The sequence below is a fragment of the Protopterus annectens genome, chromosome 7.part1 (assembly GCF_019279795.1).
Source record: "Protopterus annectens isolate FY-2018-M chromosome 7.part1, PAN1.0, whole genome shotgun sequence".
In the NCBI taxonomy this organism is placed as follows: Eukaryota; Metazoa; Chordata; order Ceratodontiformes; family Protopteridae; genus Protopterus; species Protopterus annectens.
This window is the reverse complement of record NC_056740.1, coordinates 258,380,211-258,400,976: the sequence shown is the minus strand read 5'-3', so window position 1 is coordinate 258,400,976 and position 20,766 is coordinate 258,380,211. Positions and strand designations below refer to the sequence as shown.

Genomic DNA, 20,766 nt, shown 5'->3' with positions numbered 1-20,766 from the left:
GCATGAATCACCCAAACTCATGGTTCAGAATGATGCAGGACTGACTATGACTCAGATAACCCACATTTAAGTCATAGGGCAGGCACTGAAGGAAGTGGGCAGGAGAGAATAAGCCTCAGCCATCAAAATTCCACTTGCTCATCGTAAGGGAAGGAGGCAGAAGGACCCATCACATCAGTGATATTTACCAGTAGATAGATTCTCACCACTGAAACAGACCACAAAGGCTTGCAATACAGATGTCACATTCACACTGCTGAGCAAATGAGTTGACACACTGTTTTACTGGGAGGTTTAGCTGCACTGGAACATTAGATGATCTGTCATTCATTGATGTGCATGTCATCAGTTCTGCTGCGTCTGTTTACACTTTGTGTTTGTATAAACAGTATTGTCTTAGCATGCCAAGCTCTCCTTTTTCTGCACTCCATCGATATAACACCCAAGACAAATTCATCTCTTATGTCCTACTCACTCTCCTCCAAAAGGACTTTAAAAATACAGATACAGCTAGATGAATGTTGCCTTATATTAAATTCAGGGAAAGCAAATGTTTTGAAATTATAATTTGGAAAAGAACACGGGAGATTTAAAAAAACAAATAATAGAAATGCTAGTAGTACAATAAAGCAGTGTTTCAGCTTCATCTTACAGCCTCATAGCTTCAGGCTTTGGGCTTGATCATGACCTCTGTTTACTGTTTGTGGATTTTTTAAGTACTCTTTGTATTCATATGTATTCCTTCCAGGTACTCACTGTATCCTCCTACTTCAAAATACATACTAATTGGCTCACTGCTATAAATTGTCCATTATATATAGCACTCAACTTTGCAACTGTGATTTGGTCATGCACAGAAAGTATAAGCTTAAATGAATCCATTTGCCTAATCAATAAACAAATATATAACTTCAGTATTGTCTGTTACCGAAGTCTTAATTCCTGTTTCCATATAATACAAGATATTCTGATTAGTTTTCTTAAATGTCAGGTGACTAAATTAAAATTTAAAGCTAGTACTTGCTGGCCCAATGTATAAGGGTCAAGGTATCCATAAGAGTCACCAGTGTTGAAAACAGACCCAGAGCATCAGAAGGGTCCACCAGAGAGGATAAGATGAAAATGCCACTTGTGAGCTCTCCTATCACAGGCAGGACTGTACCAGGTCTAACTCTGCTTGTGCTAAGTAGTGACTTTGCAAGTGCAACTTGTAAGTAGGTGGAGCAACATATATACTGTGCATGGCATGCGGTTATGTACATCAAGGGCACTGACATCACTGCATCTCACTCCCTCGGTTTGACGCTCACTAGATTGAATGTCACTCCCTCAGTTAAGGACCTTGGTTTTGCTTATTATAAAATTATTAAAGGTTAAAGACTACTAGCTTAGTGGGTCTAACCCAGTCAACAAAGGATAAATAGAATACAATAAAGTATTGCATATCATATTTTGCCTCTTTAAATCACTGTACTATATCACACTTTGTATCGTACAGCATTGTATTTTATAAACTTCCAGATGATTTTATTTAAGATCTCCATTTGAAACTGTTGACAATGGTTAATAAATTCACTTTTTTCTTTATTGTCTGAGGTTTTATGGGTATTTCAACACTTGCAATAATATTGCTGTGAATTGTGTATAAGAATAGCATGCACAATGTAATTATGTATGAAGGTGATCAATTATAAATAAAATATCTTGTATTTTTCTGATTTTTGCCTAAGAAAAAGGTTTTCTCTGCATGTGTGTGTGTGTCTACCATGCTAGAGGATTTGCTACTGAATGGAAAAACACTTTTAAGGGAAAGCACAATACCTAAATGCCTAGATCCTCTTGTTTGTCCAGAATAGTTATACCACCATGGAATGACTGAGGTCTCAGGTTTGAGTCCAAACAAAGAACTAACATTTTCATTCCATCTTTACAAGACTGGACAATTCCTGATATACTCCACAGTCCTTGGAAAATTTTTATCTTGGCTCATTTAGTGTACATTATTTTACTGTCTGAATGTAAAATGTTAAGTAAAGTTTTTTCTTTTGTTATAGGCTGTTGCCATATTAGTGGGTTACACTTATTTCTCCACACCAGCATGGCTTCACATGGAGCCCCAGCTTCACCTTATCATTCTACTACAATTTGTTTTGGACTGCATTACTTCTACTTCTGCTGTTCCAGGGTTGCCAACCCACTTCCCAAAGCTGATATAGAAAATGCATGGGGGCAGACTGCACACAGTATTCACCACTGTTACTGACCTGAGATTACCTTTTCTTGTTTGGGGCCCTACGTCCCCATGGATATGCTGGGCTGACATCATAGGAAGGAGCAGACAATGGCACCATGAGGGAATGTCCCATCTCTTCTGTGATGATACATTTCTCACTCAGATATTCACCATTCCTTACACCACAACAGCACTGGGTAATTGGAACAACATCAGGATCACCATGGATAGTTCCATACCTCAATCCCATCACCCCTTCCCACCAGATGACCTGAGCAGGCAACTGCCTCATCATTGAACTTATTGTCATGCTATCCCCAGCAGGTGCCTGAACAACTAACAGAACACTTGCACCACACCACACTCACCACATAGTCTCACTAAGTCTACACCACCAAAATCCACACATAGAAACACAAAAAAATTCACGGAGGCTCTCAATAATAATCTGCTCAAGCAACAGAGACCTCCAAAGCAGAAATTCAAGCAACCTCCACCCCCAACACAACCCAAATGACAGATAGCCCACAGACTCAGTGTGCCACTCAACCACAGCCAATAAGGCAAAACAACGTACCCAACACACTAGTCATAGGTGACTCTATAGTCAGGCACACTGATGTCCCACTCACCAGGCTAAACAAGGAGAAGGTTACTGTCAGCTGCCTGTCAGGTGCCAGGATCCGTCACATAACCCATGCACTCAGGTCACTCCACAACAAGTACAAATATGATTCTGTCATTGTCCATGTTGGTGTGAACGACCTGAGACGTACCTCCCTGGACTACATGAAAAGAGACCTGGAAGAGCTCTCCGATCTTGTAGCCCAGGCAGGTATAACCCTAGCCCTGAGTAGCATTCTTCCATCACCCAGAATGATGCCGCAGTACAAGGACAAAATGATTGACTTCAACAATTGGCTAAGCTTCTGGTGCCATTCTAAAGAGATCCAGTATCTGTCTGCCTGGGATGACAGACCACGATGCTTTGCCAGAGATGGCCTGCACCTGTCACCCCTGGGATTCCGGATACTGAATAAGGTTCTTGCCACCCCTAGAGTGCCTTTTTTAGGCAAGGTTCAAATGACAAATTCACCACCATAACAGGAACAGGCAAGCAAAAACTGAGGTTGATGCTACTCAATGCTAGAAGTCTAAATCTCAAAATGCACTCACTCGAGGCACTCCTTAAAATGGAGAACATCGATATCTGTGCAGTGACTGAGACCTGGTTCAAGGCTCCAGAGAGCACCCATGCACTACCAGGTTATAACTCATACCACACTTTTCGGCCATGTAACCTGGACCGAACACCAAAGGCGGAGGTGTGTCCATATTCATTAAGGATATCCACACCTCCAGGCTAGTTGCCCAGCATAATGCAGCCGATGTTATCCAAGTGCAACTAACTCTGGACAAAACTGCAATCCAGATTGTAGCTTGCTACAGATCACCCACCATGCCCCAGGATTCCCACTCCTCTTTTCTTGATGTACTGGAAAATATTAGGGTTCAACCAAACACCCTAATAATGGGCGATTTCAACTACCCCACCATTAACTGGGAAAACTACTCATGTACCAACTCCTTCGCTCAACGCTTTCTGGAATTCATAAACTCCCATGCACTGGATCAAATTATCCACACCCCCACCAGGGGCAACAATATCCTAGATCTAGTCATTACCAATATAAGTGACTGGTGTTCCACAGCTGAAGTCAATGCCTCATTGGTCCGATTCGACCATAAGCTAATTACCCTAGATATCCACATCCTGCCTCCACCCCCCATTAAGGAAACCATGGTAAATAATTTCTCCAAAGCCAACTTCATGCTTCTTAAGACAGAAGTGGTGAACTTCATGACACCCATGCAGATGGACAATACAGTTACGACTACTGAATCCTACACAATTGCACTTTATAAGCACTTATATGACTGCATGGATCATGTTATCCCAAACAGAAGCAAGACAGTATCCACCAAAAAAGGAAGCCAGTCTGGTGGTCCCCTGCCATAAACAAACTGTACAACAGAAGGAAGAAACTCTTGCAAAAGAGAGTAGAATCCCATGAGTGGAGGAGCTCCCTTGTCAGCCTCAGTAAGAAGCTGCGATCCCTGATAAAATCCTCCAAAGCTAGTTAGGAAAACAAAATCACCACTGATTCTAAAGACAACCACAAAGTATTCTATAGCTATGTCAAGAATCTCAATGGTAACACTCAGATCTGCTCTGAGTTACAGCACAATGGCACTAAATATACAGACCCAACTGATATTACCAACATCCTGGCAGATAGGTTCAGTGCTAACTTTACCCCCCTATCACCCCCTAAAGAGCCCAACTCTATACCGGAAGAATGCAAAGTTCCTGTAATCATGGCTGCACAGGTAAAAAACACACTCTCCAAAGCCAAGAACACAGCATCCATAGGACCAGACAACATCCCAGGCTGCGTTCTACATGAACTACAGAACGAACTGGCACCCCACCTAAATACCATGTTCAGTCATAGCCTCACCTCAAGCTTTGTGCCTGCTGAATGGCACACAGCAACGGTTATCCCACTCCACAAGGGGGGAGCCACCATGGACCCCGGGAACTACCGCCCCATTAGCCTGACAAGCCTGGTCTGCAAGGCCATGGAACGTATCATCATGGAACTTATAAACAAAGACATTTGTAATCTCCAAACTCTGGATCCCAATGAGTTTGGGTTTGTAAAAGGTAGATCATGTCTCCTAAACCTGATACAATTCTTTGAAGCAGCCACCAAAGCCGTAGACAAGGGTAAGGTGGTTCACACAGCCTATCTAGATCTTGCCAAGGCTTCTGACACCATCCCCCACTCTGGAATTATAGATAAACTCACTAAACTAGGTATAAATCCCTATTTCAAAAGATGGGTTGCCAAATGGCTCACTGACAGAACCCACACTGTGAAAGTAGCAGACTCCAAATCCAACTTTAGACCAGTGACAAGTGGAGTACCACGGGGTTCAGTCCTGGGTCCTCTCCTGTTTGGTATCAATTTCTCTGAAGTACAGGCTAACACAGAAGGTCTTTGGCTAATGAAGTTTGCAGATGACTGGAAACTAGGAGCCATAATCGAAACTCCTAACGATGTGGACATCCTACAAAAGGGCCTCACTGAGACAGATGCCTGGAGTCAAAGCCATGGCCTGAAGCTCTGTGCCAAAAAGTCCATTGTCATCCCCTTTGGTAAAAACACTGTACCCATGAACTACAATATAGGCGGTAGTCTACTTAATACCGAAAGTGTGATAAGAGACCTTGGGACACAGGTGGACAGTAGTCTCTCCTTTGATAATCACATCACCACAGTAGTCAGGAAATCCTTCTACGTGGCACACCTCATCACAAAAGGTTTCTCATCCAGAAAAAAAGAGGTCATTGTTCCCCTCTACTCATCACTCATTAGACCCATTATAGAGTACAATGCCCCTTTTGGTATGTACCTCACAAGACATCCACAACTGAAAAGGCCGCAAAAATACCTCACAAAGAGGATTACTGGCCTCAAACAGATGCCTTACGCAGGCTGTCTCAAAAAACTCCAGCTTTACTCCGTTGCATATCGCCTACTCAGAGGTGATCTCTGCCTAACATACAAAGCTATGTCAAATCCAGAGCTGTTGGACATGCTCCACTTAAAGAAATCCTAATCTCTCTGAGCTACACGCTCTAGGGACCTAAACCTTGTCACCACAATAAACAGAACATGCTGGAGGGATAGATTCCTGTCCCAGAGACTTCCCATACTCTGGAACAGACTACATATCTATGTCAAACAGAGCTCCTCATTACCACTCTTCAAGAAAAGTCTTGATGATTGGATGGGTAATAGGAAATTCACCCCGGGGATCACTTCTGTGGTTCTGCTTGACAGGAGCACAGGAAAATAATTTTCTTGGGTGGCGAACGCCAGGGTACATTTTTGGCTAAGCTTGTATAGGCCCTAGGGCCAATAGCCTAGTACCTACCTATGAACCTATCCCTCCGAGCTACATGCTCTAGGGACCTAAATCTTGTCACCACAATAAACAGAACATGCCGGAGGGATAGATTCCTGTCCCAGAGACTTCCCATACTCTGGAATAAACTACCTATCTATATCAAACAAAGCTCCTCATTAGCAATCTTCAAGAAAAATTCTTGATGATTGGATGAGAAATAGGAAATTCACCCTGGGGATCACCTCTGTGGCTCTGCTTCACAGTGGCACAGGAAAATAATTTTCTTGGGTGGCAAAAGTCAGGGTACCTTTTTGGCTGGGCTTGTATAGGCCCCAGGGCCGATAGCCTAGTACCTACCTATGAACCTATGAACCTATAAGAACTCCTGGTGCCTGAGTCATACTCAGGACTTTATATATCTAAGCCAACAACTGTGGTGCAACTCTTAATTAAAGTTAAGATCATAAACATAAAATATTATTTTTCAAGAAGAATTCATCCATCCATCCATCCATCCATCCATCCATCCATCCATCCATCCATCCATCCATCCATCCTTCAAGTGATCTATCCATCCATTTATCCATCTATCCATCCATCTATCCATCCTTCCATCTGTACATATGTTCATAGGTGTATCATAGGCTAATGACCTCTAGGGCCTTTATAAGCCCTGCCATTCAACTCAAATGTGTCGACATGTTATATGTTTCAGATGTTTATATAGGGGGTGATGGTTGGCCATGACAGACTTCTTTATGGGGTGATTGTTGGTTATCACATAACTTACTCTCTGACTCTATCCATCAGAGACATAGGCACCAGAGCAAGGATACATTTATGACTTCCTATCCAGTGGTCCAAGTTACACTTAAATAGGTTTAGGGAGGGACTTCGATTCACACGGATAGGGAGCTTACTCCAGAGAACATCCATCTATCTCTTTTCTGGTAACTCACTTTGTCCTTAACATCATCAAAAGGATTACAGAGCTTGTCTCAGCAGCCAGTCTGGGTTTTTCCTTTTCTGAGCAGGCATTGGGGTCTGTTCCAGAATATATACTCTTACTCACTCATGCACTACATGCTCACATACAAGCCACTTGGAGAATGCCAATTCACCTACTGCATGTCCTTCAGAGGGAAAAGAAACCATAGCATCCAAAGAAAATCCACATAGACATAAATAAAGAAAACATTACAGTGCTTTTTTCAAGATTAAATCTCTATACGTGTTGGTATTGTCTGCACGTACACAGGCACCAAATGTGAGAAGTCCCAACAAATGTTGAATTTCATCACTGGCACAGCAAAAAAAATGTATTTACATTGGACAGGTGCATTTATGTACAGGCCTTCACATTGGAAACATCTGTATACCATCATAAATGTACAGGTGAATCAATAATCAGAGTGGATTTCCTACGTACTTACTGCACTTTCTTATGAAATACACACACATACACACACACACACACACCCACACACACACACACACACAAACACACACACACACACACACACACACACACACACACACACACACACACACACACACACACAATCTATTTTCACCCAGAAAATATTTTCATTTCAGTTAACAAAGTGATTTGTTATCAGAGTGATATGATCCCATTGTTAAACAAAGCCCCTCATTTAGCTTTATTTAAGCTCAATTTGGATGACTGGATGGGTAACCAGAAATTTATTCTGGGGTTCCACCTGTGTCCCTCTTGTACAGGGCTAATTAGGTGCTGATTTTAGTGTCTGCTTGAACCAGACACCCTTGGGAAAATGGGTTGAATTTGGCTAAGCTTCTAAGGGTCTGGGGCCGTTAGACTAGTAACCTTCTATGATCCCATGATGATCCAATGAGTAATGCAAGCTGAATTGTGTTGTTTATCATGACTATAAATCTTAACAGTTGCCTGTTGTTTGTGACTACTATTAACTATTGCAATAGACATACAAAAACAGCTTTATTATATCAATTAATTGTATTTTGTTTTTCGGCTAATATTATAATTTTCTTATATTCTTTTACAGCCAAAGGCTCTTAAACTCTTAGGAATGGAGGTAGGTACCTTTTCCTTTAATATTAATTGTTGGAATGTGTGTTGTCTATAGTTAGCAATGTTCCAAATAACAAGTACATTGTTCCATTTACTAAGCACTTACAAGTATTATTTGTACAGCTTTAATTAAATGTCTACCCAAGCCATTCTCCTTTGTGCGTGGTCAGAAACAGTATCATGATTCTTTTTCATAACAAGATATCTGAAAAATATTTCTTCCTTTATTAATGATGTTGCTTACCATGTTATTACAAGATAATTTAAGTAAAACCTCTGTACTGTCTAATAGCATCTAATTTTGTTTACCACTAATAGTGAGCAATTACTTATTAAAATAACCATGATGATCTTCTCTTTGCCTTAGCATAATGGAATATTTATATTACTACCCACAAAAAGATCAATCATAATAGTATATTTAGGCAGTATACATTTTTATGCTTACTTAAATATTTTGATATACACACATATATATATATATATATATATATATATATATATATATATATATATATATATATAAAACATAATGCAAAAAAGGTATGGTGACTTTTAAACTTGTCACTAATATGAGATCCTAAGCTTAAACTGAAATAAAACCATTAGTTATTCATTATTCAAAATACCACCATGACTACTGGATGCCTCAGAGACTTCTTGGAACCAAAAAAAATAAAAAATTCACCAGAATAGCGCCAAATATTTTTATTATGCTTTCGTCAACCAGACTTCTTCAGAATAAAATCACCGAAGTAGTACCCCTCTTTTTATACAAAACTAATTAATGCGGCAATCAATTAATTAAGACTCTAAAAGTACTACCATAATATAAATGCATTCTAATTATAAAAAGTCCATTAATCATTACACTTTTGTACTTTTAATTTTTGTCTTTTAAAAAACATTTTATATTAATATTGTCATTTAAACCAGGTGGTCGGTAAGCACATCATTTCATTTGCCACTTTGCTTCTGCCTTTTCCACTCTATTTTTATAATTACTACCTCTTAAATCATGTGGTACACACTCAATAACAGAAAATAAAAACTTTTTGTAACTGGAACAAATTTGTGAATGTTTTTGCAAAGCGCTATTAACCTTTGACCTTTATATTTAATTATTATTAATACATTTTTCCAACGTACGGGTGGTCATCCCAACAACTCCTTGTTTTTTCATAGACAAACCTAGATTAATCTTTTATAGTCTCATTGAGATCCTGGTTACCTTGTAAAACTTTCCAATTATTTTTAATAATATCTTTGATAACTACAGAATCAACTGACATGTCAAGAACAAAAACGGAACTATTATCTAAACTATTTTCATTCTTTTTTGTACATACATCTTTTCCCTTTAAAATAGGCATAAAACTATTTGATCTTTTTTCATACATTTCCTTAGCTATCTTATAAAGGGACTCTTCTTTATATCCCCTTTCTTTGAGTAACTCTATAATAGTAACAATTTAATTAAAAATTATTCTTTTCTTGTGGTCATACATGAGGCTGTAATAATTTGTCCTCTTGGGATATTTCTTTTCATATGTTTTGGGTGTCCACTTTTGTAATGTAAATAATTAATCGAGAACATCGTTATATTATAAATTTTACTATCCAGTCTTTTGTTCTCTAAATCCCAGTTTAAGGTAATGTCTAAATAATCAACACAGGTCCCATATCCACTAATGGTAAATTTGAAAAAGTCCAAAACTTCATTTAACTAACAAATAAATCTATTGATGTCATCTGTTTTCAAATTCACTATAATTATTAAATCATCCACAAAGCACTTGTATAGGACTACATTTTTAAAATATGAACACTTAGTTAAAACTTCTTGTTTCCACCATCCTAACACCAAGTTAGCAAATGAAGATGCTACACTAGACCCCAGTGCCACTCCTCGTATTTGTTTAAAATGCATCTTGTCAAACAAAAAATAGTTGTTTTCTAGTATAACCTCCATAAGAGAACAGCACAAATACATTTTGTCTGAAGAAAAATCTGTATTGTTAACCAAGAATATCCTCAGTGCATTTATACCTTTATCGTGGGGAATACGTATAAACAAAGAGGTCATATCAATGGTTAGAAAGTTAACATTTAAATCTCTATAATCATAATTAATAGCAGATTCTCTCAACTTTGACAAAAGGTCCCACGAATCTTACAAGTATGATTTCAACGTTTGTACCAACAGATTAAACAAAATATCCAAATACAATGCAACACCATCACATATACTGTTAGCAGCTGACACAATGGGGCGGAAAGGTGGAATTTTGTTATCTTTCTGTAATTTATGTAATTTAAGGATCCCAGATAGGACCCCTATCTTTGGACTTTCTATATTCATAAATTCATAAACACTGTGTAATATAACCATTCATTAACAATTTGTACAAAAAAATATAAACATACTTATATTTTCTATGTACCATGGTTATATCCACTTGTAAATAAATAGCTTTTTTATATTCACTCTCATTTATTAACAACCATCCCTCCTTGTCAGCTTTCATAAATCTTAGATCGTGATTATTTTGTAAGTCTTTTATAACTTTAATTTCTTCAACAGTTAAATTATAATAGTTATACTTATTTTTTGTTTTTTATCACATCCCTAATTTCTTTTTCACAAAGCTCTTCAAACAATCTAATGGTATAATTCAGACTTGGATTGAATGTGGAAGGCTTTTTCAATTCATTCATAAAAACTACATCCTTTAATATAAAATTCAAAATGATCTTGCGAGTAAAATATTTTAACTGCAACAAAGTCTCTGCCAGATCTGCAACATGACTATGTACAAAATTTATGCCCAGTTCAAGAACTTTTAAATGTTGCAAAGTTAAAATGTAATCAGTCAAATTTATTATTTTATATTCATAACTGGTGCTTGAAATTCACCGCATTCTCGTCTTCTTCCTGCTCATGTCTGTTTTTTTAACCTGTTTTATCAGCAGTTTTTTAGTTGCCCTCTTGTAAGTTTTCACTCACATTGTATGGAAGTTCAACAGAGGCTTCATTCTCAACAGTCTGTAAATTCTCCTCCATGGCGATTGTCTCCACCATATCACAGGGACTGATGTCATCTTGCAGTGAAAGGTGTTCTTCTCAGCTCTTGCCTCCAGTTATAGAAAAACTAGCCTTACGTCTTAAAGATGCCGTACCATTCTTATTGTTCACTTTAAAGTTAACTGATGGAACATCTTTTAAACCAGTATAAGCAGTCTTTTTAGCATATGCTGTCTTATCTCTTTTCAGTTTTTTATTTGTCCTTATGATTAACAGTTTTTCAAACTTTCCAACACTTTTGATTACTCCTTCATATTCATTTTTCAAGTGTGGAGCTTGAGTTAACATATCAGTTAGTATTTTGTCATAAGTATAAATACGAGATGTTATTTGTTTACAAGTATTCCCCATGATAAAGGTATAAATGCACTGAGGACATTCATGGTTAACAATACAGATTTTTCTTCAGACAAAATTTATTTGTGCTGCTCTCCTATGGAGGTTATACTAGAAAACTGTTTTTTTTGTTTGACAAGGCATATTTTAAACAAATATGATGAGTGGTAATGGGGTCTAGTGTAGCACCTTCATTTGCTAACTTGGTGTTAGGATGGTTGGAACAAAAAGTTTTAACTAAGTGTTCATATTTTAAAAATGTAGTCATATACAAGCTCTTTGTGGATGATTTAATATTTATAGTGAATTTGAGTATAGATGACATCAATAGATTTATTTGTGAGTTAAATGAAGTTTCAGACTTTTTCAGATTTACTATTAGTGGATATGGAGTCTGTATTGATTATTTAGACGTTACCTTAAACTGGGATTTAGAGAACAAAAGACTGGATAGTAAAATTTATAGAAAAAAGATGTTCTCGAATAATTATTTACATTACAAAAGTGGACATCCAAAACATATAAAAAGAAATATCCCGAGAGGACAAATTATTAGATCCTCAAGCATGACCACGAGAGAAGATTTTTTAAGTGAAATTGTTACTATTATAGAGTTATTCAAAGAAAGGGGCTATAAAGAAGAGTCCCTTTATTAGATAGCTAAGAAAATGTATGAAAAAGATCAACTAGTTTTATGCCTGTTTTAAAGGGAAATTATGTATGTACAAAAAACAATGAGAATAGTTTAGATAATAGTCCAGTTTTTGTTCTTAACATGTCAGTTGATTCCGTAGTTGTTAAAGATATTATTAAAAATAATTGGAAAGTTTATAAGGTAACCGGGATCTCAAGGAGATTATAAAAGATGAACTTAGGTTTGTCTATCAAAAAACAAGGAGTTTTAAAGGGATTTTAGAAAAACAAAACACATTAGCGGTAGATAGGTTAAGGATCAACAAAGAGAAAGGCATGTTTGCCTGTGGTATGTGTACCATTTGTAGGTACACTAATGTCACAAAGTTTGTGTTAATTTCAACCACAAATACTGTAATCTATTTAAAAGAAAGATATAGTTGTAAATCAGCAGGCTTAATGTACATTGCTTTGTGTTTAGGTTGTTCCAGCTTTTATATTGGGATGACCACCCGTACCTTGGAAAAACATATTAAGAAACATTTCTATAATATAAAAGTCAAATATGTTAATAGTGCTTTGTACAAATATTCACAAATTTGTTCCATTTATAAAAAGTTTTTATTTTCTGTTATTGAGTGTGTACCACATGATTTAAGAGGGAGGAATTATAATAGAGTGGAAAAGGCAGAAGCAAAGTGGCAAATGAAATTATGTGCTCACTGACCACCTGGTTTAAATGACAATATTAATATAAAATGTTTTTTGAAAGACAAAAGATTAAAAGTACAAAATTGTAATGATTAATGGACTTTTTATAATTAGAATATATATGTTATGGTACTACTTTAAGAGTCTTAATTAATTGACTGTTTTATTAATTAGTTTTGTATAGAAAGAGGGGTATTCTGAAGAAGTCTGGCTGATGAAAGTGTAATAAAGCTATTTGATGCTATTTTGGTGAATTTTTTATTATTTTTTGGTTCCAAGAAGTCTCTGAGGCATCCAGTCGTCATGGTGGTGTTTTGAGTTTTGGAGCAGTTATTTCCACCTTTGTGTGGTTTTGGTTAAATAGTTACTCATTATTATCATTTTATTTATTATGTCATTGACTAGGGTAGGTAGACTACTACAAATTAATTGTTTCAGCCACTGCCTGGGCCTGCAAGAGCAAGAAAGTCACAAAAAGTCAAACATTAAATTATACCTAAAAATAGTTTAAAGTAAAAAAACATTTTTGATTAACTATATAAAAAATAAGAAAACAAATACATTAGCTGAGCAATAAAACAAAACGATAATGACATGGGAATAGGATAATAAAAAGCTATTGCCAAGCTTACTAAAACAGAATTGCAAACAACATGGCTACATACAAATACTAGCTAACAAACAAATTATAGAAAATAATAACAAATAAAATAGAATGCTATACACAAACATATAGAAATCGGGGGGGGGGGGCTTGTGGCCCTCACTGATGGTTTGCAGCACCCTAGTGAAAAAAAAAACAGAAAAAAAGAACTTTTGTTTTTAATTTTTTTACTTTTTTGTAATTGCTTAGGTAGATTAAGTTTGTTTACGTAATGAGAATAGAACTCCACACATACTACTGCATGTGTGGAGTTCCAAGATTGCCCAAACGCTACTTAAAAAAGGCTTATTCTGCTTGTTGGGCTGTTTATTAAAACAGCCAAGCATCATAATACCCCTTTTCTTCCTTTTACAGAAGGTAGACTGGGTGACTGAGGCCGTCTGCCTGAAATGAAAGCTAGACATACAAGAAGAAGGTAATAATAAGTTCTAGCACAGAAACAAGTTTTTTTTTAACATCTTACTTATTAAAAGCATTATATATACCACTTAGGAAGGTAAGGATTTTTATTTTCTGTTTGTGTGTGTGTGTGTGTGTGTGTGTGTGTGTGTGTGTGTGCGTGCGTGCGTGCGTGTGTGTGTGTGTGTGTGTGTGTGTGTGTGTGTGTGTGTGTGTGTGTGTGTGTGTGTGTGTGTTAGATATATGTATGTTCCTGGATTTTATAGAAAGTATCTAATTTTGTATCATATTTTGGTCCATTTCTTCTTCATAATGTTTTTTTCTATTGTTTTAATAATTTGTCTGACAAATGAATCAGGACCACATTCCCTAAATCATGGTATACATTTAATTTCAGACTTAATAACCTTAACAAAAAAAGCATACTGATCCAAAGCTTGTTATTCTAGCAACTTATCTTTCCCTGATTTTGGCCCTTTATCCATCACTATTTTATCTTCTCCTTAATTCTTGAGCTAAGAGATTGAGGGCTATGTGTGTTAGGGGGCCATGGATCAATGGGTTGTATACTGTATTATGACAGCAGGGGTCTGAGAATAAAGTATATCACATACAAGTTGGACCCAAAAGACATAGCCAATATAGTAACAGATAGATTTATCTCTAACATCAACCCCCTCTCCTCTCATACATTTCCAGATCTCATACCCACATCTACACTTCCCCCTCAAATCTCCCATGAACAAATCCTCAGGGCAATATTCATGGCTAAGAACACTGCTTCTAGTGGGCTAAATAACATACCAGACTGCTTACTAGTCAGCCTGATACAGGAACAGTCAGACCCTCTACTGAGACTATTTAATGCCCATGGCTTATTTCTTTTTAAGTTGATTATTGGACAAATTCAGGCCTCATCAGCATATCATAAGCGACTTAAAAAGAAATAAGTCATGAGCATTCAGAATCACCATATAGCTGGAAGACCTGGTGTCCTTAAGTGGTCATTTGCATATATCCCATGCCACCTCTAATACAAGAGGGTTTAAGGAATCACACGTGCAAAATCTAGCTTGGCTAGATTTTTCTTTTCGTTTTTACTGATTGGTTTGTCTGTCTGACCTGGTTGCTCACTGTTTTAGTTTGTTAGTTGGGATATTTTGCAGACACCCAAATGGTTAGGGACATCAGCTGGATACTACAACCCTGTGTTTCCAAAGTTTAGGCAAACAGTCCATTTATGCTGTGCTGCTGAGCCCATAAGAAGGCCAAAACATGCATGCCCACAACTAGTAGGGTTTGGTTTTATTTGCCTGAATTTTTTCATAAAAGCAACTTAAAAAGAAATAAATCATAGGCATACAGAATTGCATTTAGGTGTAACACCTGCTGTCCTTAAGGGGTCATTTGCATATATCCCATGTTATCTCTAATACAAGAGGTTTTAAAGAATCACACAGTGGAAAATCTAGCTTGGCTAGATTTTCTTTTAGTTTTTACTGTGTGACCTTGTTATTCATTGCTAAAATTAAAAATGGGGAAATTCCCAAACATGGTTCCCTTATTACCTGCATAGTCACACCACATCTCCAAATCCTTAAACTGTTCCAACCATGCAACACTGATTAGTAATCCAACATGATTGTTCATGTGAACCATTTAACTGAGGACCTGAGCAGGAAGTTTTTAGTCATCTTAGCTACTATCTTATTTTCTTACATCACCCTTCAGCTGAAAGGGTTTCACTTCATTGTTTAATTATGACCTTGGCTTTTAAAGGGTTATTCCAGATACACACAGACACAAACAGACAGATAGACTAGAACACGCATGCGTGCACACACAAACACCCACCATATAACTTCTGCAACCCTGTCAGACAAAAAAAAATCAAGCTCATAAAACTACAAGACAAACAAATAAATCATTCTCATCCTCACACTTCTATTTTAAAAAAGCATTTAACACCTATCTGTCCATAAAAAAGCAACCGATGTAAGAACACCACAAACTCTATTTATTGTGTTTTTCGTCCAGCACAGTGGCTAGACTTCTTCAGATAAAAGAATCAGCTTCATAGACACTCTTAAATGTTTCAACAATCCAGTCATCTGAGCAATGTCTCAATTAAACCTCTTAACAATGTTCAATTAACACATCACTTGATAAAAGTTCTACCATAGTTAAAAATACAGAGTTAAAAGCCCTGACTAAAGAACAATATAATACATTCTCCCCCTAAATAAAAAAAATTCCTCCTTCACTGCTCAATCAACAGTAAATGTATGTATACCTGGTGTATTAAAAATAAAAAAATATAAAGCATGTTAAAATAAAACCATGGTTAATATATCACCATTGTAAATAAAGAAATGCTTTAGGTGTGGGACTAACCCTTAAACTCATCACTTGATTTAAGTAAATTATCTCCACATACTTTTTAATTTTAAGTATGGGAGAATAGTGCATGTTTCATTTATTCCTGGGAACTGATTAGCATTTAATCGAAGTTGCCATAACAACTCAAGTTGTTCTAAAAGTAGTGACGCTGGTCCTTCATGTACATTTTCACTAATCTGGTCTATAACCTTAAACTTGAATTTATGATCAGGTGAATTTTCTATGTTAAGTTAATTTGGTGCAACTGGCTGGGAGAGGTGATCAAAGTTTAGTTACTAACTTGAAAACTTTAGACTACAAACTATTGAAGCACAAAAAGCTCCTGCTAGAAATAGCGTATTTCACAGAAAATGTAAAGATGAATATAGTTCCAAAAGGTCTGAGGTCCTGGCAGTATCCGACAGGACTGGTGTCAGGATAGCAATTTCATAAAGACCTACTGCACTTGTTTGACAAGCAAGGGAGAGAACTAATGGAGCTTATTTGTAAACATTATCAAGTTCAAGTAGACGAATTATCTAAGGAAGTGGATCAGCTAAGCAGGGATGTACTAAGCCATCATGATTTTGCACGCTATAACTATGATTACCAATGTATTTTCAACAGTATCAATCAACAGATTGAAAAACATAAATCAAACAAAATTAAAAAACTGGAAAGGGATCATGTAGATTATAGCAATGCTACAGCCTACCCTTGCCCCCCCCCCCCCATCACAGCTGTGGAATGCACCTGGCCAACACAATCAGGCGTGCACTAACAACAACAGTTTAAGTGATGGGTGGAACCAGGAAACAGTGTTATCTAACTCAACAGTTCAGCCAGAAGTAAGGGAAGTCATTAATGAGAGAAATGCTCCAAATAGAAACAAAACAAACACATAATGACATTAACTTTACCCAAGGGAATCTCTCATATTCAGAAGTGATTCAAACAAACCGGCAAAATTTTCATCAGGCCAAGAACAGACCACAGAAAAAAACATTAGTGAACCGACAGAATCCTTACAATACGAGGGGGAAAGGAAAGATAAAATGGTAGACAAGCCTACTTTTACTAACAAATGTGACATTGTAGTAAATACAAGTGGAGACTTTAAAATCTATAATTTCTCCAATGTCAACATTGACAACAGGACAGTTGAACTTTTTTCTAAAGGTCTTACTTATGTGCCTTCTTGTCGGTCTGACTTAGCCAAAACACTACTTGATTTTAAAGTTTATATAAGGAAACTTAATTTGGAAATTTTATTTATCAGTGATAACTGTAACTACAGGGAACTACATGTTTCAAGTACGTACAATCCACCTATGCACCCAACCTTACGTGTATTTGACCAAGTATGCAAACTTGACATTAGAGCATTATTACGTATTAGAATAAAAACACAAAGCAACTTTAGTAAAACAGAATGGGGCTTGCTGAATGACTTGAGGAGGGAACCCATTAGAATGATGAAGCCAGACAAGGGGAGAGGGCTGGTCCTTATGAATAGTGAAGACTACGAGGCTAGGATGAACAAAGTGTTAAATGCTAGCACATATAAACAAGTTAGTAAGAATGAATTATACACTGCCTACCACAGGATAAACACTTACTTAAATGACTTGTTTTTGGAAGCACACATAGATATGAGTACTTTAAACTATTTAACAATGGCATACCCTAAGATACCTAAAATGTTTGGTGTGCCAAAAATACATAAGGACATACAAGACCCCCCATGTGGGCTTTGGAAGATGCATGTCAGTCTATAACTTATGCTAGTGCAAAACTTGTTGACTCCATCCTTAAAAAATATGTGAAACAAGAGCCACAAATTAGCCGTGATTCTTGGTCCTTTCTAGAAAAGATTAATAAAATCAAGTTAACTCAAGAGAACAACTTCCTAACAGTAGATGTTTGTGATCTTTACAGTTCAATCCCACATGAGGAGGGGATAGAATTTGTTCTGGCTAGGATGCGTAGATTTGCAGCACCAGATAATGAACTTAGAATAGTTGAAGAACTGTTGGGTATTATTTTATCCAACAACTACATCGTGTTTAATGACACGATTTATTTACAACTAGTAGTGGTAGCAATGGGTTCACCATGTGGTGCGAGTTTTGCCAACGTGGTGCTGGCCCATTGGGAACACACATATTTATTCAACAACCCGAGTATAATGAACTTGATAGAACATTATACACGCTTCTTGGATGATATTTTTATAGTGCTAAGAGCTGATGAAGCTTCAGCTACTATAATCTTACAAGCAATGAACAACTGTACCAATTTCTTAAAATTTACATCAAATTTCAGTAAGGAAACTATAGTATACTTAGACATACTGCTGAAAAAAGATGTTGCACTAAACGCGTATACAGCATCTATATATCAAAAATCAAATTACTGTAATGCATTTTTGCATTACAAAAGTGCACACCCATTCAGTACAAAAAAATCAGTTGTAAAAGGGCAGCTCGTAAGAGCAGCCAGAATGGTGGCAACAAATGAAGATTTTTGCACTGAATGCCAGAACTTAACTGAAATGTTCTTGCAAAGATGTTACCCCACAGGTTTTGTTAATGAAGTGGTAATAGAAGTGTCACATAAACGTCAGACAGGTTTTTATAAACCAGTACTTTGTCTATGTGGAACTAGCACCACAAATACAGAAAAGGATGTAATTATGGAGGAGAGGGTAGTAACATCTATCACCCATACAAACATATTTTCAAGGGAAGGTGGTCAATACAATAGTAGTTTCCCTGTAACTTTTAGTACTGACACGGTTGAAATCAAGAAAATTATCAACAAAAATTGGAACCTGTTAAAAAATTAGATTGAATTAGTTAACAAGATAGGCCACAGACCTATTGTCACTTACAGGAAGGGTAAAAACTTGAAAAACTTAATAGAAACCCTTATAGTGAAGGTTGCAAGGACCTCTGGGATGTTCAAATGTGAAAGCTGTAACTACTGTGGATCCATTGCAACTGGACAACATTTTTCTATTGGTAACCACAAATATTCCATCACAGGTAGGTACAACTGTAACACTAAAATGGTGGTATATATAGCTCAGTGCGTTCTCTTTCCTCTTCTCTATATAGGGAAAACAGATAGAAAGTTAAAAGAAAGAATCTACGAACACCTGTACGCTATTAGGAGGGGGAAAACAGAGAATGCTCTAGCTAGGCACATAGAAAATTCACCTGATCATAAATTCAAGTTTAAGGTTATAGACCAGATTAGTGAAAATGTACATGAAGGACCAACGTCACTAATTTTAGAACAACTTGAGTTGTTATGGCAACTTCGATTAAATGCTAATCAGTTCCCAGGAATAAATGAAACATGCACTATTCTCCCATACTTAAAATTAAAAAGTATGTGGAGATAATTTCCCTAAATCAAGTGATGAGTTTAAGGGTTAGTCCCACACCTAAAGCATTTATTTATTTACAATGGTTATATATTAACCATGGTTTTATTTTAACATGCTTTATATTTTTTATTTTTAATACACCAGGTATAAATAAATTTACTGTTGATTGAGCAGTGAAGGATGAAGGTTTTTTACTTAGGGGAGAATGTATTATATTGTTCTTTAGTCAGGGCTTTTAACTCTGTATTTTTAACTATGGTAGAACTTTTATCAAGTGATGTGTTAATTGAACATTTTTAAGAAGTTTAATTGAGACATTGGTCACATGACTGGATTGCTGAAACATTTAAAAGTGTTTATGAAGTTGATTCTTTTATCTGAAGAAGTCTAGTCACTATGCTGGACGAAAAGCGCTTAATAAATAAAGTTTGTGGTGTTCTTACATTGGTTGCTTTTTTATGTTTATTCAGTTTGTGAAGTATTTTTTCATTTCCAACCTATCTGTCCATGCCAAAAATCCACAATTTTTCCATAAAGTTCCTATTACTCTCTTATTCTACAATACTGTTCAAGTCCATAATGTCATTTGATGACAGAGCCTTAAACACATCATATAGCTGTCACTCTCACAAAGTCTTTGTCCTAGTGTTACCACACTTTATGTTGCTCTGCCGTCATCAGTGACAGATCTAGAAATATGCAAAATAAGGTACACATGAGACCTAATAAGTAATGTGTATGTATGTGTGTGTGTGTGTGTGTGTGTGTGTGTGTGTGTGTGTGTGTGTGTGTGTGTGTGTGTGTGTATGTGTGTGTGTGTGTGTGTAGTGAGGAAAACCTCAGGACTCCACAAAATAGGCTTTGACTCATGAAAAGAGAGTCG

The 20,766-nt window shown here is 36.7% G+C and overlaps 1 protein-coding gene across 1 annotated transcript in view; it reads left to right on the top strand.

Moving 5' to 3' along the window:
- Window positions 1-20,766, top strand: part of TRPM1 (transient receptor potential cation channel subfamily M member 1) — an 841,064-nt gene that overhangs the window by 310,464 nt on the left and 509,834 nt on the right. Inside the window, exon 14 of the mRNA XM_044078483.1 lies at window positions 8,257-8,286. Within this exon, the coding sequence (XP_043934418.1) occupies window positions 8,257-8,286 (30 nt within the window). The remainder of the gene's footprint in view (window positions 1-8,256; window positions 8,287-20,766) is intronic.